At 54.9% G+C, this 20048-nt stretch overlaps 1 protein-coding gene across 1 annotated transcript in view; it reads right to left on the bottom strand.

The window, feature by feature from the left end:
• Window positions 1-2297: 2297 nt before the first annotated feature.
• Window positions 2298-20048, bottom strand: part of IPO5 (importin 5) — a 32683-nt gene continuing 14932 nt past the window's right edge. Inside the window, exons 9-26 of the mRNA XM_012933959.2 lie at window positions 18118-18205; window positions 16545-16651; window positions 13606-13730; window positions 13428-13517; window positions 13177-13350; window positions 11358-11576; window positions 10257-10340; window positions 9702-9834; window positions 9495-9616; window positions 8348-8444; window positions 7254-7426; window positions 6737-6848; window positions 6596-6651; window positions 5826-5948; window positions 4579-4798; window positions 3958-4186; window positions 2853-2994; window positions 2298-2442 (exon numbers count right to left, since the gene is read on the bottom strand). Coding sequence (XP_012789413.2) covers window positions 2356-2442; window positions 2853-2994; window positions 3958-4186; window positions 4579-4798; window positions 5826-5948; window positions 6596-6651; window positions 6737-6848; window positions 7254-7426; window positions 8348-8444; window positions 9495-9616; window positions 9702-9834; window positions 10257-10340; window positions 11358-11576; window positions 13177-13350; window positions 13428-13517; window positions 13606-13730; window positions 16545-16651; window positions 18118-18205 — 2381 coding nt within the window. The 3' untranslated portion in view covers window positions 2298-2355. The remainder of the gene's footprint in view (window positions 2443-2852; window positions 2995-3957; window positions 4187-4578; window positions 4799-5825; window positions 5949-6595; window positions 6652-6736; window positions 6849-7253; window positions 7427-8347; window positions 8445-9494; window positions 9617-9701; window positions 9835-10256; window positions 10341-11357; window positions 11577-13176; window positions 13351-13427; window positions 13518-13605; window positions 13731-16544; window positions 16652-18117; window positions 18206-20048) is intronic.

Genomic DNA, 20048 nt, shown 5'->3' with positions numbered 1-20048 from the left:
CGGGATCTTACCAAGGATCCTCACAGCTGTGACTGACGGGATCTTACCAAGGACGCCTCACAGCAGTGGCGGGATCTTACCGAAGCCTCGCAACCACTGTGTGTGGTGGCTGCTCGAGTTTTGATGAGTGAGCCCCGATGCGCCAAGGTCACGGGCCTGGCAAGCACAGAAGGGAGCAGGCCAAGCTGGCCCTGCCCCCACCCCAGGCCCGGTGACCTCAGTGCCTCGGCTGCTGGGGGCTGGCCAGGGAGGGCCCAAGTCCCCGCGGTGAGTGCAGTGAGCTGCTCTAACGACTCCAATGACTCGCTTCCCTTCTGCTCTCTCCTGCTGCTGCCTGGAGCACCTCAGCCCCGTGCTGAGCCCAGCAAGCAGATTCTCCCCGGCTTTGCCAACACCCCATCCTCCAAGCCACGTGTCCACCTCCCACCCAGCCACGGAAACCACGCACGGGCCGGCCTTGCTTTAGGCCCGGTCCGAACGGAAGCGGAACGCTAACCAGCGTTGCTCTAGTTGGGTGGAGCCGAGTATGTTTACAAACTTTAAAATTCCTTGGTCCGGAGACGGGGGCGCAGACCCAGTCACCGGGGCCAGGCCTGGCTCTGTGCTCAGGGAACACTCCCGGTGTGGCCGTGGGGGGCGCCAGGGGTCCAACCTGGCTTGGCCATGTGCAAGGCGAACGCCCTACCTGCTGCACTGTTGTTCCAGCCCCAGCCCCAGATGTTCAAACTTTTTTTTTTTCTTTTTTCTTTTTGGGTCACACCCAGCGATGCTCAGGGGTTACTCCTGGCTTTGCACTCAGGAATTACTCCTGGCAGTGCTTGGGGGACCATATGGGATGCCGGGGATCGAACCTGGGTCGGCCGCTTGCAAGGCGAACGCCCTCCCCGCTGTGCTATCGCTCAGGCCCCTGTTCAAACTTTTTTTAACTGAAGAAACGGCAAGGGTTCTGGGGACACCTCTGACTCCTGCAGAAACACCTGGAGGGCAGCAAGCCTCCAAGCACCAGTGCGAACACGCCCCAGGGGCAAGCACGGGTGAGAGCTTCGGCGTCAGGTGTCAGGGCTGGCGAGGCTGCGCTGAAAACTCACCGAGAGGGGTGAGGGGTGCTTGCTACCCAAGGAACCACCTCACCATGATCCACTCTACTCTTCACTCCTCCAATTTAATTCTTAATAAAATAATGCAAATCACTTAAAGAAAAAAAAATCTTTAATTTTAAATTCTGATCTAGGCATAAAATTTATTCTTAGAGCACGGGTGAAATTTCATACAAACTATAAAACGGTTAACACTGTAGTTTCAACAGAAATCTATTAAAGATCCCATAGAAAAATTAAACAATAGCAAGTTATTTACTGCTACAAGGTTAATACATAAAAGGAAAAAAAAACCCATCCACACATTTTACTGAATAGTTCAGTAAATAATTTTAGCCATAATACTTATCATAAAATTTTAAGTTGTGCGTGGCCCCAGGGCATTACAATTTGTGATGAAAATACGCAGCCATATAGCTAACCTAATTAGAACCACCTAGTCTGTTTGCTTTTTTAAAAACAAAACAAAACAACCAAACAAACTAAAAACCCAAACAACAACTGCTTTGAAACTGGCAAAAACCTCAAAGGCCCGTAACTGGGAAGGAAGGTGCCGGTCACTGCTTGGCTGGAAGGCGAGTGACGAGGGTCTGGCCGGCGCGATGCTTCGGCATCTGATGGCACCGGGAGGAGCCCGGAGCGGGAGGAAGTCAGAGGCACAACTATTCCTTTAGAAAAACACCCGCTTCGTCTTCTCTGGGAGAGAAACGTTCCACTAAACCCAAGCCAGGCAGTACTGCGTTCTCACCCCGGCATCCTTTGCATTTCAATGCGGTCTACTGAGGAGCGAAGGAGAGACCCCCGTCAGGAACACGCCAGAACATGCCGGAACGCTGGCGGCTGGGGGCGGACGGGCCTTCCCGCCTCACTGCGGATGCCTTGTAAAAGAACTCAAGTGACATCGAGTGAGACACCTCCAGGCCCGTGGTCCTGCCCTCCGCGGCACCCCCAACGCCCGCCCCTGTGGCCTGCCGGGCAGACGGCGTCTGTCTCCCCCCCCTCCTCGACGGCGTGCGTGCTGGCCGGGCGAGACGGGCCCGGCCCAATAGAAAAATAACTCTGGGGCCACTGGCGGGCACACGGGGCAGGCCAGCGGCCCGCGTCCACCCTGGCGTGAACCCCACCGCCGCGGCTCTTCAGAGGAACGGCCTACACACAACGCTACTGCTCTCTCTTGCTCACAAACAAAACAAAGAAACCTAAACAAAAGGGTAAACGTTTATTTGGAGTTAGTTTCCGGTGGTGCGGTCGAGGCCCTTCAGGCAGAGTTCAGGAGCTCCTGGATGGCGGCCTGCTGCTCGGGGCTCAGCTGGCCCACGCACTCCGTCCACAGTGCTCCGGAAGTCTAGGAGAGAAGAGGCGGATGACAGTGCTCAGGGCGGGCTTGGCTGCCTTGAGAAGCCCGTTCACTCTTGGACTCTTCATTCTACACTTGACGGGCAACAGCACCCACGTGCCAAGGGGTCAGGTCAGGGAGTGGAGGGGCCCCGGGCGCGCAGCAGAGACCCTCTATTCAGTGCGGACGTGCCCAGCACCCGAGGAAGGATCCCAGTGGCTCTGACTCACGACAAGATTTTAGTTCCGATCAGTAACAAAACTCCCCGACAGATGATGGTTCGGGGCAGCTGTGCACTTAAGGCACAGGGAGGAGAGAAAATCAACAATGAAGCTGCCCCAGCGCCCTCGCACCTGGCGATGCCCTCCTAACCCAGGGTAACGCAAACAAACAAGAAATAAGCCCCCGAGCGGCGGTACCTGAACTTGGCGAACCACGTTAGCCAGGCGTTTGGCACAGGGGTCTTCGTGTTTAATGGCCTCATGCATTTCTCCCTCTGCGATGATGCTGAATATCTTGGGCAGGTTGGTGTTGTTTGGGCCGAGGACGATGGGGTGGTTGCTGAGGAGAGAGGCGGGGTGAGGAAGATGCGCGGAGAACCCCGCCAGCACCTGCTCCCCCCAGCCCGGACCCAACGCGCCCTCGCCAAGATCAGCCGCCGCCGGCCCTTGAGAGGAAGACGACCCCTCACTAGTGGTCAGTCTGCTCGCGCCCAGCTAGAAGCACTGCCCGGGCCGAGCGACACTCCCGGCCCTCAGGGTAGTTAGAGGCGCACAGGGAAGAACCAGAGCAGCAGTGACGGAGCCCGACCCCAGTGCCGCGGCAGCACAGGGCCCAGAGGAGCGCCGAGCCGGCCAGCCACCTGCTCCCTTCGGGGCGCGAGGGACGTGACCCGCTAACACTCTTGCGAGTGCTCTGGGCGGGGGCGCTGCAGCCTCTGGGGTCTCTCCTAGAGAAGAGCGCAGAGCCAGAGCTGGGCAACGGGAACCAAAAACCTCGTCTCTGACCTGACAGCACCGATGCCCCAGGCTGCGACACCCACTGGGGCAGGGGTGCCCGGGCAGCACTCCAGCCCCCGAGCCCAGACTGACCGCCTGCTGGGCACTTCTCTCACCAGAACACAGAACCACGTAGTTCTGGAGGGGGGCAAGGGGGCGTGTGGTGGTGGTGCCACACCCGGCAGTGCTCAGCAGAGCGACCCCTGGCAGTGCTCGAGGAACCGTACGTGTTGCTGGGGAACAAACCTGGGGTGGCCGTGTGCAAGGCAAGCGCGGTACCCGCTGGACTGTGGCTCTGCTTCCCGAGCGAGACTCTCACCCCTGTGTGCAACCCCGGCCACCCCAGCAGAGAACAAGGGTGGGAGGAGAGGGGTGGAGGGGTCACCAACGCCCAAAGGCAAACAGACTTAAGTGCCAGAGGAGGGACGCCTGAGAGTTTGTGCAATGCCTGTGAGGTCACCGAGGGCTCCCGACACCTGGCGGTGCGGCCAGCGCGGCTGTGACAGGGCGCGCCCGCCCCGCTCACCTCTCGATCAGGTCGCACAGGTAGCTGAAGGTCTGGACAGCCTCCTCCTTGTCCTCATGCAGCGGGAGCCACGACAGCCAGTGCGGCAGGACCTCTTCCACGTTCACACAGTCGGGCTTGAACTTCATAATTTTCCCGACTGCTGAAATACAGTTTTCTGTGGCGTTGACGTTTTCTTTGGTCTTCGAATCCGTGGACTGAATGACTCTTACCAGCAGCGGGAGGGCTTCTGAGCGAGCAAACAAACGGCGGGAAGGGCCCGTTAGAAGGTCACACCTCCACACGCACACGGGCGGCTCTTCACCTTCGGGTACTGAGGACATGGTAAGTGCCAGGGGACACGCGCGCTCTCTTAACACGAGCCCCGGGCCCAGCCAGCCCCAGGGCCGCCTCACTGCACGGTTGGGGGGTTGCAAAGCCCCGAAAGGGGCCCTAGACGGAGGATCCCCAGCAGAACCGGGACAGGGGGGCGAAGCCCACTTTGGTCTTAGTCTCTCCTTCCAGGAGAATGAAGACGAAACACGACTTCTAAGTGGCCCGGCCGAGGCCCGGGGGGAGAGCGCGGCCGAGGTGTGCAGGGACAGAAGGGACAGAAGGGACAGAAGGGCCGCCAGCAGTCACCTGTGCAGAAAGGCCGGTAGTTCTCGCCACCGAACTGCGCCATGACGCCCAGGCCGTACGCGGCCGCCTGCCGGACTTCCGGGCTGTTGTCGCACACGTACTGCAGCATCGGCCGTAAGAAATACTCTGCGTATTTAAACGAAGACGGACTACAGTGCTCGATGACATCATCAAAGATGCACAATCCCCACTGTCTGTCTGGCCAGGGTCTATGCGGACACTACGAGAGAGACACGCTTTTAACCGGAGGGAGGAGGGGGCGCAGGAAAAACACGCAGGAACAGTGTCACGGAGACGGCGCTCACGGCCCCGCAACTGCCCGCCCTGGGAACCACCACCGAGCGGACGCAGCGGTCCCCACACCCAGCACGGAGCCTGTCTCAGACCCTCATGCTCTGCGGCCCCGGGCCCACACATGTGCACTGTGTCAGCTACACTGCACCCGCCGAGAGAGAAAAGCCGGAAGGTTCCGTGGTGCAGGCTGAGACAGAGCGGCGGGGAGGGCACGGCCCGCCCAGGGCTCCAGAGCCCCGGGAGACAGCGGAAGTGGCGACGACCAAGACTATCACATGGATATACATAGGTAAGGCCCGGCCCGCCGTGCCTAAATCTTTGAAAGCAAAGCGACAGCCCTGCAAAACACACTAAAACACACCCCCAAAGGGAAGAGACAGACACGCACAGAGCCGCTTTCTTCTGGAGGACCACACCCGGCGGGGGGCGGGGCTCAGGAGCCTGTACACGCGAGAGCCTTGACAAAGGCCCTATCGTCTAGGATGTTTTCCATATACAGCGAGGTGTGTTTGCCTTGTATGCGGCAGACCCAGGTTTGATCTCGGCATCTCGTGTGGTCCCCTGAGCAGTGCAGGAGTAATCCCTGAGTCCCTGAGCACTGCCGGTCATGGCCAGCCCTGGCCCCGCAACACTGAAGGAACACGACCCGGAGCTCTGGCTGCCAGTCAGGCAGAGGACGGACCACGATGGCGTCCCCCAGGGCCCAGGAGAGAAGAGCCGACCGTTCTTGTAGCAACAGTAGTTAGAACGCTGTGTGCCTGCAGAAGGCCCCGTAACTCAGTGGGACTCTGAAAGGCCTGAGCAAGCCGCAAGCACATCTGAGACAAGACACTCAGCATGACGAAGTAACCTCGGTGAAACGGAAGATGCCAGCGGCAAGTCTGACGAGAGGCCCCATTTTCAAAGCCGCCACGGAGGACTCGCATGTCCCGGTTAGAGGAGGTGACACTTACTATGAGGTTGACAATTAATGGAAGCAGCTGTTCAAACCACGGCAAGACCTTCTCCTTGTAGCTACTGAATATCGAGTGCAGAATGTCTGACACTTTGGTCAGAATATAAACATCATTATCATCCTGGAAGACAAAAGGAAACAAAGCACGCTCAGACGAAGGAAAACGAGCTCGCTCTTCCTCGGGCCGCAGAGACAGGCTGGGAGGCCCGGGGAGGCTGGAGGGTCCCTCCCTCTCTGAGGGGCCGCCTGCAGACTGCTCTTCGGGGAGCGGAGTGAGAAAGGCGCCCCCGCTCAGCGTGACGGCGGGAGGGGGCTCAGTCACAGGCAGCTGAGAACTGCACCGGGCCTTGGAGCCGGACCCCAAACACATGGTCCAAATATGCTTGCTGGGAGGGGGTTGTCTGGGCGCCACAACCCCGTTATGAACAGGAGGGGACATGGGCCAGGCCTGGGTCAGCCCGTCCTTGGCGTGGCCATCGGCAGCTGAACTCCCCAGGGCAGTTAATCCTCTTGCCTCTGAACATCACTGACTGCGAGGACAGCCGCGCAGAGGACCCAAGGGAAACCACCTGACCAGCGCCGCAGTGCGTCTGTGTGGGAGGTGACCCGGCCGCACGGCCTGACACCCACACCACGGCAAGGAACTGCTAGTCCCTCACTCTCTAACTGAACACGTGTTTCTTCTCCCGGAGGTTTCTGGTCGTTTGACTGGAAGGACAAGTCAGATGAACCAGAAACAAGCGTTTAAGACTCTGCCAGATACTTTACCTCGTCCTGCAGGGACTCTTCCACCTGCTCATCGTAGTCCTCGTCTTGTCTTTTAACTAAAAGACAGCCAAGGAAATCCCTTTTTAGATGGTTGCCGCGCGGTCAAAGGTAGGTCCAGAGACCAAAGTACGGATAACTTACCTTGTCGCAGTTCTTGATTTTTAAAATGTTCTTCAAGTTTGGCTTTCAATATACCTCCCAACTCTTCAAAGTGTTCGTTATTAAGGCATCCGTCTCCCATTACTTCAATGCACTGAAACAAGATGGAGGAAGGTAGCCTGTGAGACGGCCCGATGCCAGCCCCAGGGCCAGGAGCACAGCTTGTCGGGGTGAGCGACCACACCTGTCAGAACAGTCGCTGTGTTTGCGACACGCAAAACAAAAAGTGTCACTCTCAGGGGCTGGGCCCCACGCCAGAGGCAGAAGGCTCAGAGCTGGAAAGGAGACCCAAACCTCTGTTGGACGAGACAGATGACCGTGGAGACCAACCACGACTCGAATTCAGCAATTACGACGAAAAAGGCAAAAATGAGAGCACCGCCAGCATGCTGGAAGCCCAAATATTGCAGTAGGAATCACGACAGTTCAAAAGCATCCAACAAGACCAGTGTGAAGGGACACCCTCACACCCCCAGAGCGGCCAGAGGAGCAGACTCACCTTTGCGAAAGAATGCATTATTTCCGAGAGGACGTCGGAGTCCGGCTCTGTGCCGATGGCCTTGATGAGCGCGTCACACATGAAGTGCCACATCTGCGTGAGGTACTCGGGCCCGCGGACCTGGGCACACTCCAGGAGAAGAGGCATGGACTCGGCCGCCGCCACTCGCACGCGTGGGGTCGTTAAGGAAACGCCCCCTGAGCCGGGGCCGGGCCTCCCGGGCGAGGGCAGCAGAGGGGACCCCGGCGTCCAAACAGCAGCCCGCCCGGCCGTGCAGGGCCCACCTCCCGTCCCGTGGGACACCGCAGCAGGGTGGTCAGAAGCTGTCCCCACCCCAAACAGAAGGCAGACGGCATCAGCCACGTAGGCACAGCCAGGACTCCCGGCTTTCCCTGCGAGAGGAACCGCCGCCGCCCACTATCTGTCTGTCCGGGCCCCGGGGCTCCCGCTGGAGAACTTTCTGCTCCGCCTTCCGGGATCCCGGGCAGCAGCAGGGTCGGTGACTGGGCCCTAACCTACACTCCCGTGGGGCAGATCCCCCCTAGAACATGGCACATGCCAAGGGCCACGTGCACCACGCAGACTCACCAGTGGCCTGGCCCCGCTGCTCGAGGCTGCCAAGGCGCAGGGGTCCCTAACTAAGGCCGTTGGGGCCCGGGGGGGAAGCTGTGCCCGAGGCGAGTGCATCTGCAGCAAGACTGGCAATCCGCTCAACTTTGTAACACTGTCCGCCACGGGTAAGGACAGTCTCTCCTGTGGCAGGCAGAGCGAGGGCCAGGGACACACAGGGAACTAAGTTTAGGACCCGAAACTCTCGTTAGTGCCAAGGCAGGCGAGTGCTGCCCACTGCACCCAGCCATCAGCCGAAGGCTCCAACGAGCTGGCACAACTGTCTCCATCGAGAAACTCTTCCTCCGTTTCTTCTTTTCCTTATTACTTCTGAGTCACCGGGCCCCACCGAGTGGTACTCAGGGCTTATTCCTGGCTTTGTGCTAAGGGATCCGGGGACTGAACCTGGGTTGGCTGCGTGCAAGCCAAGTATCCGATCAGGCCCCAAGAGATACGCTGCATTCAAAACTTAAAAAAGAGGATATCATCGTGGAAGTAAAATTTCAGTAAAGGGACCATCAGTTTGACCACCTGCTCGGTATACTCCACAAAGCCTTCCTTCAGCTCCTTGGCGTAGCACACCTGAAACCAAAGGGATATGGAGAAACAGGTTGATTTTTAATTTTAAATATTTATTATTAAACAGTAAAATATGGGACCTCATGTTGTATCCTGACTAGAATTACATTTAGTAATTCTGCTGTAGGGTTGTCAAATCAAATTTTTTTTTTAAATTTTGGGTCACACCTGGCGATGCACAGGGGTTACTCCTGGATCTGCACTCAGGAATTACCCATGGCGGTGCTCAGGGGACCATATGGGATGCTGGGAATTGAACCTGGGCCGGCCATGTGCAAGGCAAACGCCCTACCCGCTGTACTATCCCTCCAGCCCCCTCAAATCAATTTTTTTTTTTTTAAATCCAAAAAGGCTATTCAAACATGGCCAATAATCAGCCACAGCACACTCACTGCACAGCTGGAATAGCCCACATATTTTAGTATCTGGGATGGGGAGAATATAGATTATAAAAATATACCCAGCAAAACATTTAATAAGGCAAACTGTCAAAAGATACTCCATTTCCAGCTGAGGAAAGACACAAAAAATTCCAAGTGTTTATATAAACTTTAGGCCCTAGGAAATATTGAAACTGAAACTTTCAGGAACATACTTTAAATGAGTCACAGGATACAATGTTTTGTCACTACTAAATAAATTAATGCCTTATTAATTTATTGTTTAATAAGTTTATTTATTAACTTATTAATGCCTCAACTTGAAACACAGAGTGATAATCTCATTTCGATCTTAAACAAATCCCTTCGTGTCCTACACAGTAAGCTCGTAGAGAACGCAAATGCTTCAACACCATGAAAGACAGTAACTAGGAACACGCTGACCCCCTCCCCCAGTAACAGGGGTCTCGCACGTGTCAGTACATGCCCCACCTCTTGAGCTCTTCTGGGGTCCGGCTATGTGGTAACGGAGCCCCCAGAAGTATTCCTGGCCATGCCCAGAGGCCACATGGAATGAGTCTTTCGAGCATCGGGGAGAGCAGTCCTGTGACATGCCCTCACGCATGCATTACAGCAAGTTGCGAAACAAAGTTCAGTAAAGGTAATCACTCACCAACATCTGGCAAGCCGTAGATTTTTCCTCCAGTCCTGCAGTCTTAATACCAAAGCTCTGCTGGTCTCCAAGGTTCACAAACTCCCAACCATCGTCGTCACTCATGTTCTCCATGTCCTGAGCTGTTAAACAGAGAAGACGGCCAAGTCAGGGCTAAGAACCAGCAGGGAAGCCTAGCAAGCACGAGGTGCGCCTGAAGACACCTACTGTCCAACAGGGCGACCTCCGGCTTGATGGACGCGGTCTTCATCAGCGGCCCCATGACCACCGGCAGGTACTGCTGGAACTCCTTCCCCAGGATCTTGCACATCCGGGCCCAGGCGGAGATCATGTACGAGATCTGAGGGGAAACGGAAACGGACTGAGACACGGCGGGCAGTGAGGACCCCCAAAGCAGCCAGCCTGTAGGCGCAGAAACAAGGCTTGAGCACAACCCTTCAAGCAAGCGGCACGCCTGGCAAGGCTGTGAAGGGTCCCCGATAGGAACGGGATGGCCGCCACTCAGGCACGGGGGCAGGACTGACTTAGTTTTTTTCTTCTGAGAAGCAAGACATGATCGAGACCCATAAACATTTCCACTTCCATGCACTGATTTTCCATGTGACCCAGATGGTGGTGCTCATGCTTAGTCCAGCACTGGTGTGCCGAGTGCTCGCGAGTACGTGGTGTGGCACACCCAGCGGAAGAGCCCTGCAACCTGGGCTGCCCCTCTGACGATGTGAGGGGCTCCGGGGAGAGGACCGGGTGTGGCAGCGGCATTACCTGAGGGTCGTCATCCTCCATGTCGCTGAAGTCCGTCTGGGTCTTCAACAACAGCTGCATCACATCCGACGCGTCCTGCATGAACTGGAAGGAGTGATTCCGGCATTAGCAGGCAGCATCAGACACGCCCACTGACAACCAATTCTGCTTCTGATGCAGTGACACAATGTTACAGCCTAGTGCCTGCATTTCCCACTGGAGCCACAGCCACCCAGAAACCCAAGCATCATGCCGAGTTTCACTCATGGCGCAATGGACGGAGGAGCTTCCTGAAAATGGTACTTTCCAGGCAAGGTCAAAGTGAAGTACAGTATCTAAACCCGAAGGCATCACGACTTGGTCTGCGGTCCAGGCATTCCTAGGAGCAGAAGCACCCAGACACAGAGTGCTCAGAACAACGGCTGTCACCTAACTCCCTGGTCTGGAGAAGCTCCAGATATGCACAGTGGAATTTGGAGGCGCAGGGAACACAAGTGTTCAGCTGGTTTATCAAGGGTGACCCAGCAAAGAAAGGTGGCAGTGACGCTGGCTCTGAGAGCTCGCTTGGGGGTTCCTGAAAGGGAGCGCAGCTCCACGGATGCCGGGGCTTCAGGAGGGGGAAGTGCCCGGCCGGCCAGAGCTGTGGAACCATGCCGGGCAGCCTGGGGTGACCAGCTGCAATGGCCCTTGTGACCTCCTGCTGGCTGTGTTCCGAGTGCAGGATGGGAACGTTTGCTGGCAGGGACGAAAAGACAACGGCCCGCAGGCCAGCTAACGCTTTTCTCAAGAGCATTCCAACTCTCTCCAGGCTGCCCGTAGTCAGCGGGAAAGCAAACGCAACACTTCCCAGCGTGCTTAAACTGGCGAAACGTGCGCTCAGGATTCTGAACTTCCGATGCCTTGCGAGCTACACTGGACACAGGGCTGGGAAAGGACCAAACTTATTAGTGGATGATGGAAAAAAACGACGGACACATAAGACAGAAGCGACCTGGCAGGACCACGTGGTGATGGAAAAGACCCCAGGTGGCCCCCACTCTCACAACGAGAAGGAACCTCCGGTGCCCTCGGTGTCACCGGGGTCAGACTCCACAGTGACCTCAGCGCAGGCCCAGCACTCACCTTTTCCTTCCCGACAGCCAGGCCGATGAGGCTGATGCACTCGATCGTCTTCCCCCGGAGAAGCCGCAGCTCCTTCTGCACGGCGTTCTCCACAATGTGCTTCAGCGATGGCATGAACAAGTCATAGTATGGGACAAACTTCTCCTCCGCAGTGTCGGCGACCGACGCGATGGACGTCACGACTTGTTCCAGAACTAACTTGGTGCCTTTCTGAATCAACTGGGGGACACACAGAACACATGCATGGACACGAGGAACAAGCACAAATACTCACCCCACGGTCCAAAATGCCCCTGGCCAGTGCAGGCAGAGCATGTGGCTCGGGAGCGAACTGCAGAACCCATGGCACCAGGCGCACAGGCAGACGTCTCCTCCCCCGGTGGGGGTGTATCAGAGACTTGTCTGGCACAGATGCGACTCCTCGGCACACGCCTGGACGCTCCAGGCTTCCGTGCCTGACCTGGGGCACAGTCCCACTGCGAGCGGCGCTGGCCGAGGAGGAAATGTCTCTCTGTCCATCCCTTGCAGCTGCCGGCCCTGCCCAGAAGTGGGAACCCAGCACACCACAAGTGCTTCCTTCTGCGCCTGGTCCCCCGTGTTGGCGGAACTGACGAAACCACCCTTTCCTGCCCAAGGATGCGCAGAGGTCACTTGGTGGCAACCAAGGTCAGCACACACCATGACCGTCTCTCTCCCAGGGGGAGCAGAGGAAGGATGCCTGGGCCGGTCCCCGCGGGGCTGTCTTCACTCTACCGCCTGGGCACCCAGCTCTGGCACCTGGCCCCGCTGCTCTGCCCAGCACAGCCGGAGCCCCTGGCGGCAGGAGTATCGCGCCTCCCTGCCGCTCTGCCCAGCTCTCCCCGAGCATTTACTATCCTCCTTGTACCCCGTAGATGCTCCTTCCCCAGTCTCTGAATCTCACCTGCCCCTCCTTCCCGGGGCCGAATCTTCACACTGCACCCCTTCCCCAAACCCACCGGGACACCGCTCACGGCCAACGACTGACTCAATCTGCTCTCAACTCTCCCCCAGCCCCACACAGTCGACACCAAGTTTCCCACATTCTCGGCCTGCTGAGACTGACGAAGGCTAGGGTCACTTCTTACCTAAGCTCCAGGTATAAAACCCATTTGGGTGACCACATCTTAGTAAAGAAAAATTATTTTTAATTATTTAAAATTGCATTTGCTTAAAACAAAAGGTGTATATATATTTGCTTTTTGGGTCACACCCAGCAATGCTCAGGGGTTACTCCTGGCTTTGCACTCAGGAATTACTCCTGGCAGTGCTTGGGGGACCATATGGGATGCCGGGGACCGAACCTGGGTCGGCCGCGTGCAAGGCAAACACACTACCCGCTGTGCTATCACTCCGGCCCCACAAAAGGTATATTTAATAAAACATTTTGTCTACGTCTGTCACCCAGGTTAGGAAAACAGTGTATTTTATCTCCTTCATCTCTTTAAATACAAACTGGCAAAAGAAGCGTTAACACTTCAGGAGAAATGTCATGATTTCGGATCTACTTTGCCTCTGGATTTCCAGTTACCACTGACGCGCCCTGAACAGTGGCCGTCTGAGGGGCTGGCCTGTTATCTCCCTTTCCTGCCCGGCCCTCCCACGCTCACCTGGAACCGCATTATCACGGTTTCGTGCCGCTAGTCAGGACACAGAACAGTTCTTTCACACCGACTGATACCAGTCAGGGTTCAAAAAGTACTCGTCTTATTTCTGGCCAGCCGGACCGGCGGGCTTCATTCCCGACAGCCCCAGGCGGGCGGAGGTGGCTGCCCCCCGACCCGCGCGCCCCTGGCCTCACCTCCTGGAGCTTCAGGGCCATGATGGAGTGGAGGTGCTTCACCAGGTTGTCCAGGTAGGGGACCAGCAGGGACTTGGGGCAGTCCTCGGTGAAGTTGATGAGCGCGGCCGCGGCGTGGGCCTGCACCCGCTGGTTGCCTTGGTCTTCCATGGTCTGCAGCAGCGCCACGATCACCTGGGACGCCAACGGGGTGAGCACACTCGCGCCCTGGAGGCGGCCCCCGCGCCCCGACCCCGACCCTGCTCACCCACCTTCTCGTGGAACTTCTTCTGGAAACCAGGTGCGAAGTCTGTGGCCATCTGGCCCACAGCGTTGCAGGCCGCGTACCTTACTCTGGGATGCTGGAACGGGAGAGTCTGGGTTAGGAGAGCGAGCGGCTTCCCAGGGAACCCGGCAAACCCAGCAGGAGCACTATTTCCTGATACTCACGGGGTCCTGGAGGAAAAGCAAGACGAAGTTTACGATCTCGTTCAGAATTCCTTCCATCTGCTGGTGGCAGCCCTCCCCGATGGCAGATAAGGCCATCAGTCCCGCGTGTCGGTACTTCCAGTCGGCTGCAAGACAACCACACGCAGAGGAGCCCAGTTGGACATGGCGAACAGGCCATCGGAGCCGTCACGAGCCGGGAGGGAAACGCTCATTGGCAAGAGAACGCAGTAAGAGCACAGACTGGATAATTTCCCTGTTAACCTGACGAGGTCACAGAATTTATCCCCGGCTAAAAACGCAGTATGTATTAAAGAGTCTCATCAGTATTTATAAACCATCTAAAATAAGATTTTCCTCCATGATTGCTGATAAGCAATTAAGAATCTAGATTGTGTCATATACTCTTTATTGAAGATAGATTTAGCTAATTTTTCAGCGATGTTTCTTCAAAAAGAATTAACAAAGAAATAATTAAAAAGCCAAGAAGAGGAGCTGGAGTGATAGCACAGCGGGCAGGGCAGTTGCCTTGCACGTGGCCGACCCGGGTTCGAATCCCAGCATCCCATATGGTCCCTTGAGCACTGCCAGGGATAATTCCTGAGTGCATGAGCCAGGAATGACTCCTGTGCATTGCCAGGTGTGACCCAAAAAGAAAAAAAAAAAAAGCCAAGAAGAAAATATTTCAAAATAATTTTTATGATAAAACTATGGAATGACCTATTTGCACCCGTGCTTTTTGGCTTAGTGTTAGCTAAGCAATTCCAACTCTTACTAGCACTCATACCCTCTTGTAGAGGGTAATCCTCAGGCCAAAAATATTTATATTCACTGTATCATTTTCCCCTTTGGGCTGCTCAAATCCCTTGTGGAACACAAAGCAAGGTACACCTAAATAAGCAGGCAAATCTAAGAACTGAGCCGCAATGTCTCTGAAAGGGAGAACTCCGGGACCCTCAAGATACGTTCAGAGGCCCAGAAGGCAAAGCTGTCTTACTTTTTTTGTGGGGGGTGGGGGAGGAGAGGGATAAAATATTTGGTTTGAGAAGTCATTCTTAATTTTCCCTGACGTGGGGGTCACATCTGGGAGTGCCCAGGGCTCTGCCAGGGGTCAGCTCTGGGTCACCAAGCTGCCAGGCCAGCGTCCTCCCCGCTGTACTCTCTGCAGCCCCAAGAGTGAAACAGTACACTGAAGAGATTTACAAACTGTTTTCCTCCTTCAAATTGTTAGGCTATGAAGTTTTCGTCTTTAATATTTAAAGCAAATGCAGCAAAACTGTTAAAAATTAAGTGCGTGGCGTTTTTTCCCTCTGGAGAAGCTAGGGTTTCTCTCGACTCCTGAGTGTGTACCTCTTTTTCTCTCCCTTTACATGTCTCTAAATTTTTCTTTTCTTCTTTTGCTTTTTGGGTCGCACTTGGAGATGCACCGGGGTTACTCCTGGCTCTGCACTCAGGAATTCTCCTGGCGGTAATCAGGGGACGATATGGGATGCTGGGGATCAAACCCGGGTCGACCACGTGCAAGGCAAATGCCCTCCCCGCTGTACTATTGTTCTAGCCCTCTCTCTAAATTTTTCATGAAAGTATTCTGCTTCAAAAATAAGTAAACTACTAAATAAATGTTATATGCCTGCCTGTGGCAAGAACCCCGAACACCGGTGGTGGGACTGGTGTTTCAACACTGCATGCTCCAAATAATTCTATCACAAATAACTTGAAAATCATGGTGCCTTCATTAAAAATATATATTTAAAAATAGCTGGAAAAAACAAGCCAACAAAGCTGGCAGGGAGTTCCTACAGGGGGCTGGAGCAATAGCACAGCGGGTAGGGCATTTGCCTTGCACGTGGCTGACCCGGGTTCAATTCCCAGCACCCCATATGGTCCCCTGAGCACCGCCAGGAGTAATTCCTGAGTGCAGAGCCAGGAGTAACCCCTGTGCATCGCCAGGTGTGACCCAAAAAGAAAAAAATAATAATAAAATAAAAAAATAAGAAGTTCCTACAGTCTTTCACCGCGTCTTCGGAAGCAGCCCTAGTCCTGGGTCTGAGACAAGCTCCCCCGGCTGCTGCGGAGCCCAAAGTCCCAGCGCAGGGCAGGCTGGAGGGGTGACGGGGGAAGCGAGAATAGTGAAGGTCACGGAGGGAATAGGACTGGGAATGGATTACTGAATGCCTGTCACAAATGCATCAATAAAGTGGGAAAAAAAAAACCCTTCACTTAATTCTAATAAATCTTCATAAGAATTGACTATCTGGTGTAAATCCACGTGGCTCCAGCTAGTAAGCGGCAAAGGATTCTAAAGTCAAATTATTTTATGTATCGCAGCTATATCCACAAGAAATTCGGACGACCTTGGAAAGTCTTACTATCTTCTGGCTTTAGTTTCTTCCATTTCAAAGGAGGAAAGTTATATCCTAGCAGCTCCCAGCTGAGCCTTCTGCGATGCAGACTCTATTCCTATGGGAGAAGCCCTCAATACATCTAGGCGGGTAAGAAAGGGGGAACGACACGGGCCCCGAGGGCTGGTGTGAAGCTCGGGAGGCAGAAGCCTCAGCCCAGGCCCCGACACTGCAGGGAACCCTCCCCTCAAACCTAACTGCCAAGCCTGCCAATTTCCTTTGAATTGGTCGTTTCCCTCTACACTGAAGGCAATTGTGAAAGGAATGCCAGCAGTAGGAGGAGAAACACCCTCTAGCTTCACAACAACGCAAGATTCCAAAAGATGACTAAAGAGATCGGGGGTGGGGTGGAGGGGGCAGCCCTGGACCATCCCCGGGGGGGGCTGAGGGTCAGCCTGCCGCTGGACCCTCAAAAGCATCGTTACCCGTATCATGTGAAAGCGGGGCCGGCCAGACTCCACAGGGCCGGAGAGCTGCTAGATGTAGCCTGAGCGCGAGTCGGCCTACCCCGCACGGGAAGGAAGGGAAGGAGCCGCTTACGATTCTGCAGCATCTGCATGATGTGTTCCTTGATCATGGGCAGGACCAGCTTCCCGCCGAGTCCACAGGCCATTCGGTCCAGAGCGCTCTCGCCGGCGACTGCGTTGCTGGAGACAGAGGGGGCGGTCACCATGGGAATGTGCGCCCGGCCCCAACAGCCCCTGGGGGGTATGCAGCCAAGCTGCGGGCAGGGCAGGGGAGATGTGCCAAGGGGGGCACACCACATCTGACGGGGTGTAAAGCAGAAGGCAACCGGTGTATCTGCATATGCACAAGGCTCAACCAGTAACACGTTAGTGATCTCTTACACAGAGACTTAATGACGCCAAGGTGAGACCCCACAGCTTTCACACACTTTCCTCTAAGGAAACCTTTTTGGATACTTTTAGCGGATTATTCGTAACAAGCAATATCAAATAAATTCTTTAGGATCTGCCTTTAGGACACTCTCGGGTGGTGGAGGGAAAACTCGAAATCATGGTGGCTGGAAAGTGTAACGGTGGTCTGACTGGTGTAGGAATAATGAATGTAATGAATTACTGTGAACAACTATATAAAAATAAAATTTAAAATAGAAAAGGGACAGGGGAGGAGGAATAAATTTAAAAAGTTCTCTTTCCTGTTTCTGGTGCTTGGGACCAAACCCAGGCTGCCCACACACTAACCATGAGCTCAGAGCACCGAGCTCTCTCTGGCCTGCAAACAAAACTTCATCGTGACTTAATGTGCTTAGAAGAAAAGTCTCATATTTTTACAACGTTCTCTCTCCAATCCACCACGTGCCACTCGTTCAAACAATGTCTGGGGGCAGGAGACAGTGCAGTGGGTCAAGTTTGCGTGTGACTGCCTTGGGTTTGATCCTGGGTATCACAAATGGTCCCCTGAGCACACCCAACCAGAAAGCTTGCAGGAGCCTTGCGTATCTCACTCCCGCCCATCCCTCCGTCACACTTGTCACTGGACAGACACAGACGCTGATGGGTGCTCAGGGTGTGTGTAGATGTCCGTGGGGGGAATCTTATTTCCCTTTAAAGAGGTGCAAACTGTACTGCTTAAAAAACGATACGCCTTTAGAGCTTAATTCTAGCATTTTCACTGAAATGAGAGAAACTGGGGCAGCCAGGACTTCACACCTTTGGAACAGCGAAACTGGGAAAGAGAACTGTCCTCTGAAGACAAGTGAGCCTTACAGCAGCTTCGAGTCAATTCACTCACGGACCTCACTCATCACATCAAAATACACCCCTCCCCCCCTACACACACACCAAAAACTTCATAAACGATGAACTCTTTTAAGAGTGCCCTCCGTGTGAAGTCCACGGGCAGGGCAGGGCACACCAGTAACTGAAGGAGGACAGGAAACCCGACCTGCAGTCCTGACCCTGGCATTACTTTCCGACACTCCCCGGGAGCTGGCGCCCGAGGCCGGCCTCTTAGCAATGGCAGTCTCTCTCCACCAGGCACCACAGCGGCTCTTTCACCCCACAAGCCCAGCAGGGTAGGGCGCGCCCATGCTCCCCCACCCGCCCTCCTGCCAAGGAGGCGCCTGGGGCCTGGGGGCGCGGGCCCTTACCTGTCAAAGTCATCATCCTCCAGCTCATCTGCATTCGCCCAGTCCTCATCCTCTTCCAGATCAACCATCATCGCCAACATCTGAGGAACTGAAGCCAATAGTTATTTCACACTGAAGACCAGGACTTTTCCTTCTGTCACTCTCATTACTTAGAAACATGAATTTTAAGATGAAATGAAGAATAACTTTGCCTTGAGGAGAGCAAGACAAAAATGATCTGTGTAACCAAGTATCTGCTTTTTTTTTTAAATGAGCCACATTTGTTTAGATTTTGTCCCTTTTTATTTTTGAATATTTTTATTTTTGGGAGGTGGTGGTGGTCACACCTGGTGATGCTCTGGGCTCTGCACTAAGGAATCAGTCCTGGCAGTGCTGGGGGACCATATGAGATGCTGATGGTTGATTCCAAGTTGGCCGGCAGGCCCAGATTTTGTTCTTTTTAAAGTAACGTAATGTCAAACTTCTCCAATGCTTTCACGTTCTGAGAAAACTCTTAACATTCTCAACTGCTTCACACATGAACTATTTTTTTTGGGGATTTAAGGCTTTAAGGATTCGAAATAGTGACATAGTACTAAATTAAGATTTCACTTTATCCTTACCCTTGGTTCTGGGGCCACACCGAGCAGCGCTCTGGGGACTGGATGTGACGCTGGGGGTTCTGAAGGTATCTCTCACACTACCCCTCAGGCCCCAAGCTAGTGTTTTTTTATGTAAAAATGTAAGCCAGGCATCATTTGGGCATTTGTCCTTTTCTCAACACACGCAAACTTAATGCTTCACAACACTCCATTACACATGCATGGTACATGTTACGTGAACAGATATTTTTGCTATTTCTAATTTCTATGAAAAAATTTGCTCTGAAGAAATTTTCACTGTTATGTTTGGGCCACACCCAGAGGCGCTCGGGGCGCATTCTAAACGCTGGGCTCAGTCACCCTCCTGCCGAGCCTTAGGGGGCCACAGGGCGGCGAGCTCCAACCCCACCCACTGTCCCCTCGGGCCCGCACACAGATCTTCCTGACACGTGTGCTCAGTTATCTCCACTAACCCAAGCCCCCCGAACTGCTCTCCACGGCCCCTCCAGCCTGCATGCACAGGCAGGTGTGCCCACGGCCCGCCTCACCTGGCACTAACGCAGCACTCCCGACCAGGGCCCTGGGCACCGCCAGGACTCACTCAGCAGGGGCAGCGCAAGTTCCTGAGCGCCTCTGGGTGGGGCCCACCTTCTCCTTTCCACCCCACACTCCCCTACTCAGCCCTCCAACAACTGGAGGCCGTCAGCCTCCGGGCCCCTTCTGTACCCACCAACGACCCTGGTTTTCAGAGACTGAGCAGGGCTCAGGGAGGATTTTCTAGAAACCGACCCTGCTGACTGCGCGCTGCAACTCTCTTCCCCCTGTTGGCCATCTCTCCTTCGTTCACGGTGTTTCCAGCTGGTTAATACGTTTAGTACTTGCAGACTTAGCAAGGTTTTGTGTCTGTGCCTGTTTGTAAGTCCTGGAAAGTGACCTTCAGCTGGAAAGCATCTGCCTCACAGGCCTACGCCCTGTGACCCCCAGCACTGCAGGAGATCCGCTCTCCTCACCAAGCCTAGAACTTAGCCTTCACTCCCTCAGATCCCTGTGGCGACACCCGCACCAGTCACCAGTTCTACACACTCCGAGCTCTGACGGGGTAAGAGCTCTACCGCTGCTCATCAAAACGGTCTTCGCGGCCCATTTTCCACGCGTGACTTTTACCAGTCTTAAGGCGGCTCTGCTGGGCTTTGTACTAAAGTTGCTTGGTTTCGCGTTCAACTGAGGAGCACCATTCACTGGTTCTTTGACTTGACCCAGTGTCCTGCCCAAGGTCCCTGGCCAGGTCCCAGGGGGCTGCAGGCTCGGAGTGAGGCTGCCGCAGCGTGGCCCAGCGGGGGTCGTGCGCGT

This window comes from Sorex araneus, chromosome 1, assembly GCF_027595985.1.
Source record: "Sorex araneus isolate mSorAra2 chromosome 1, mSorAra2.pri, whole genome shotgun sequence".
Classification (NCBI taxonomy): Eukaryota; Metazoa; Chordata; class Mammalia; order Eulipotyphla; family Soricidae; genus Sorex; species Sorex araneus.
Note: the sequence above shows the minus strand (reverse complement) of the source record. Positions and strands in the feature narration are given on the sequence as shown.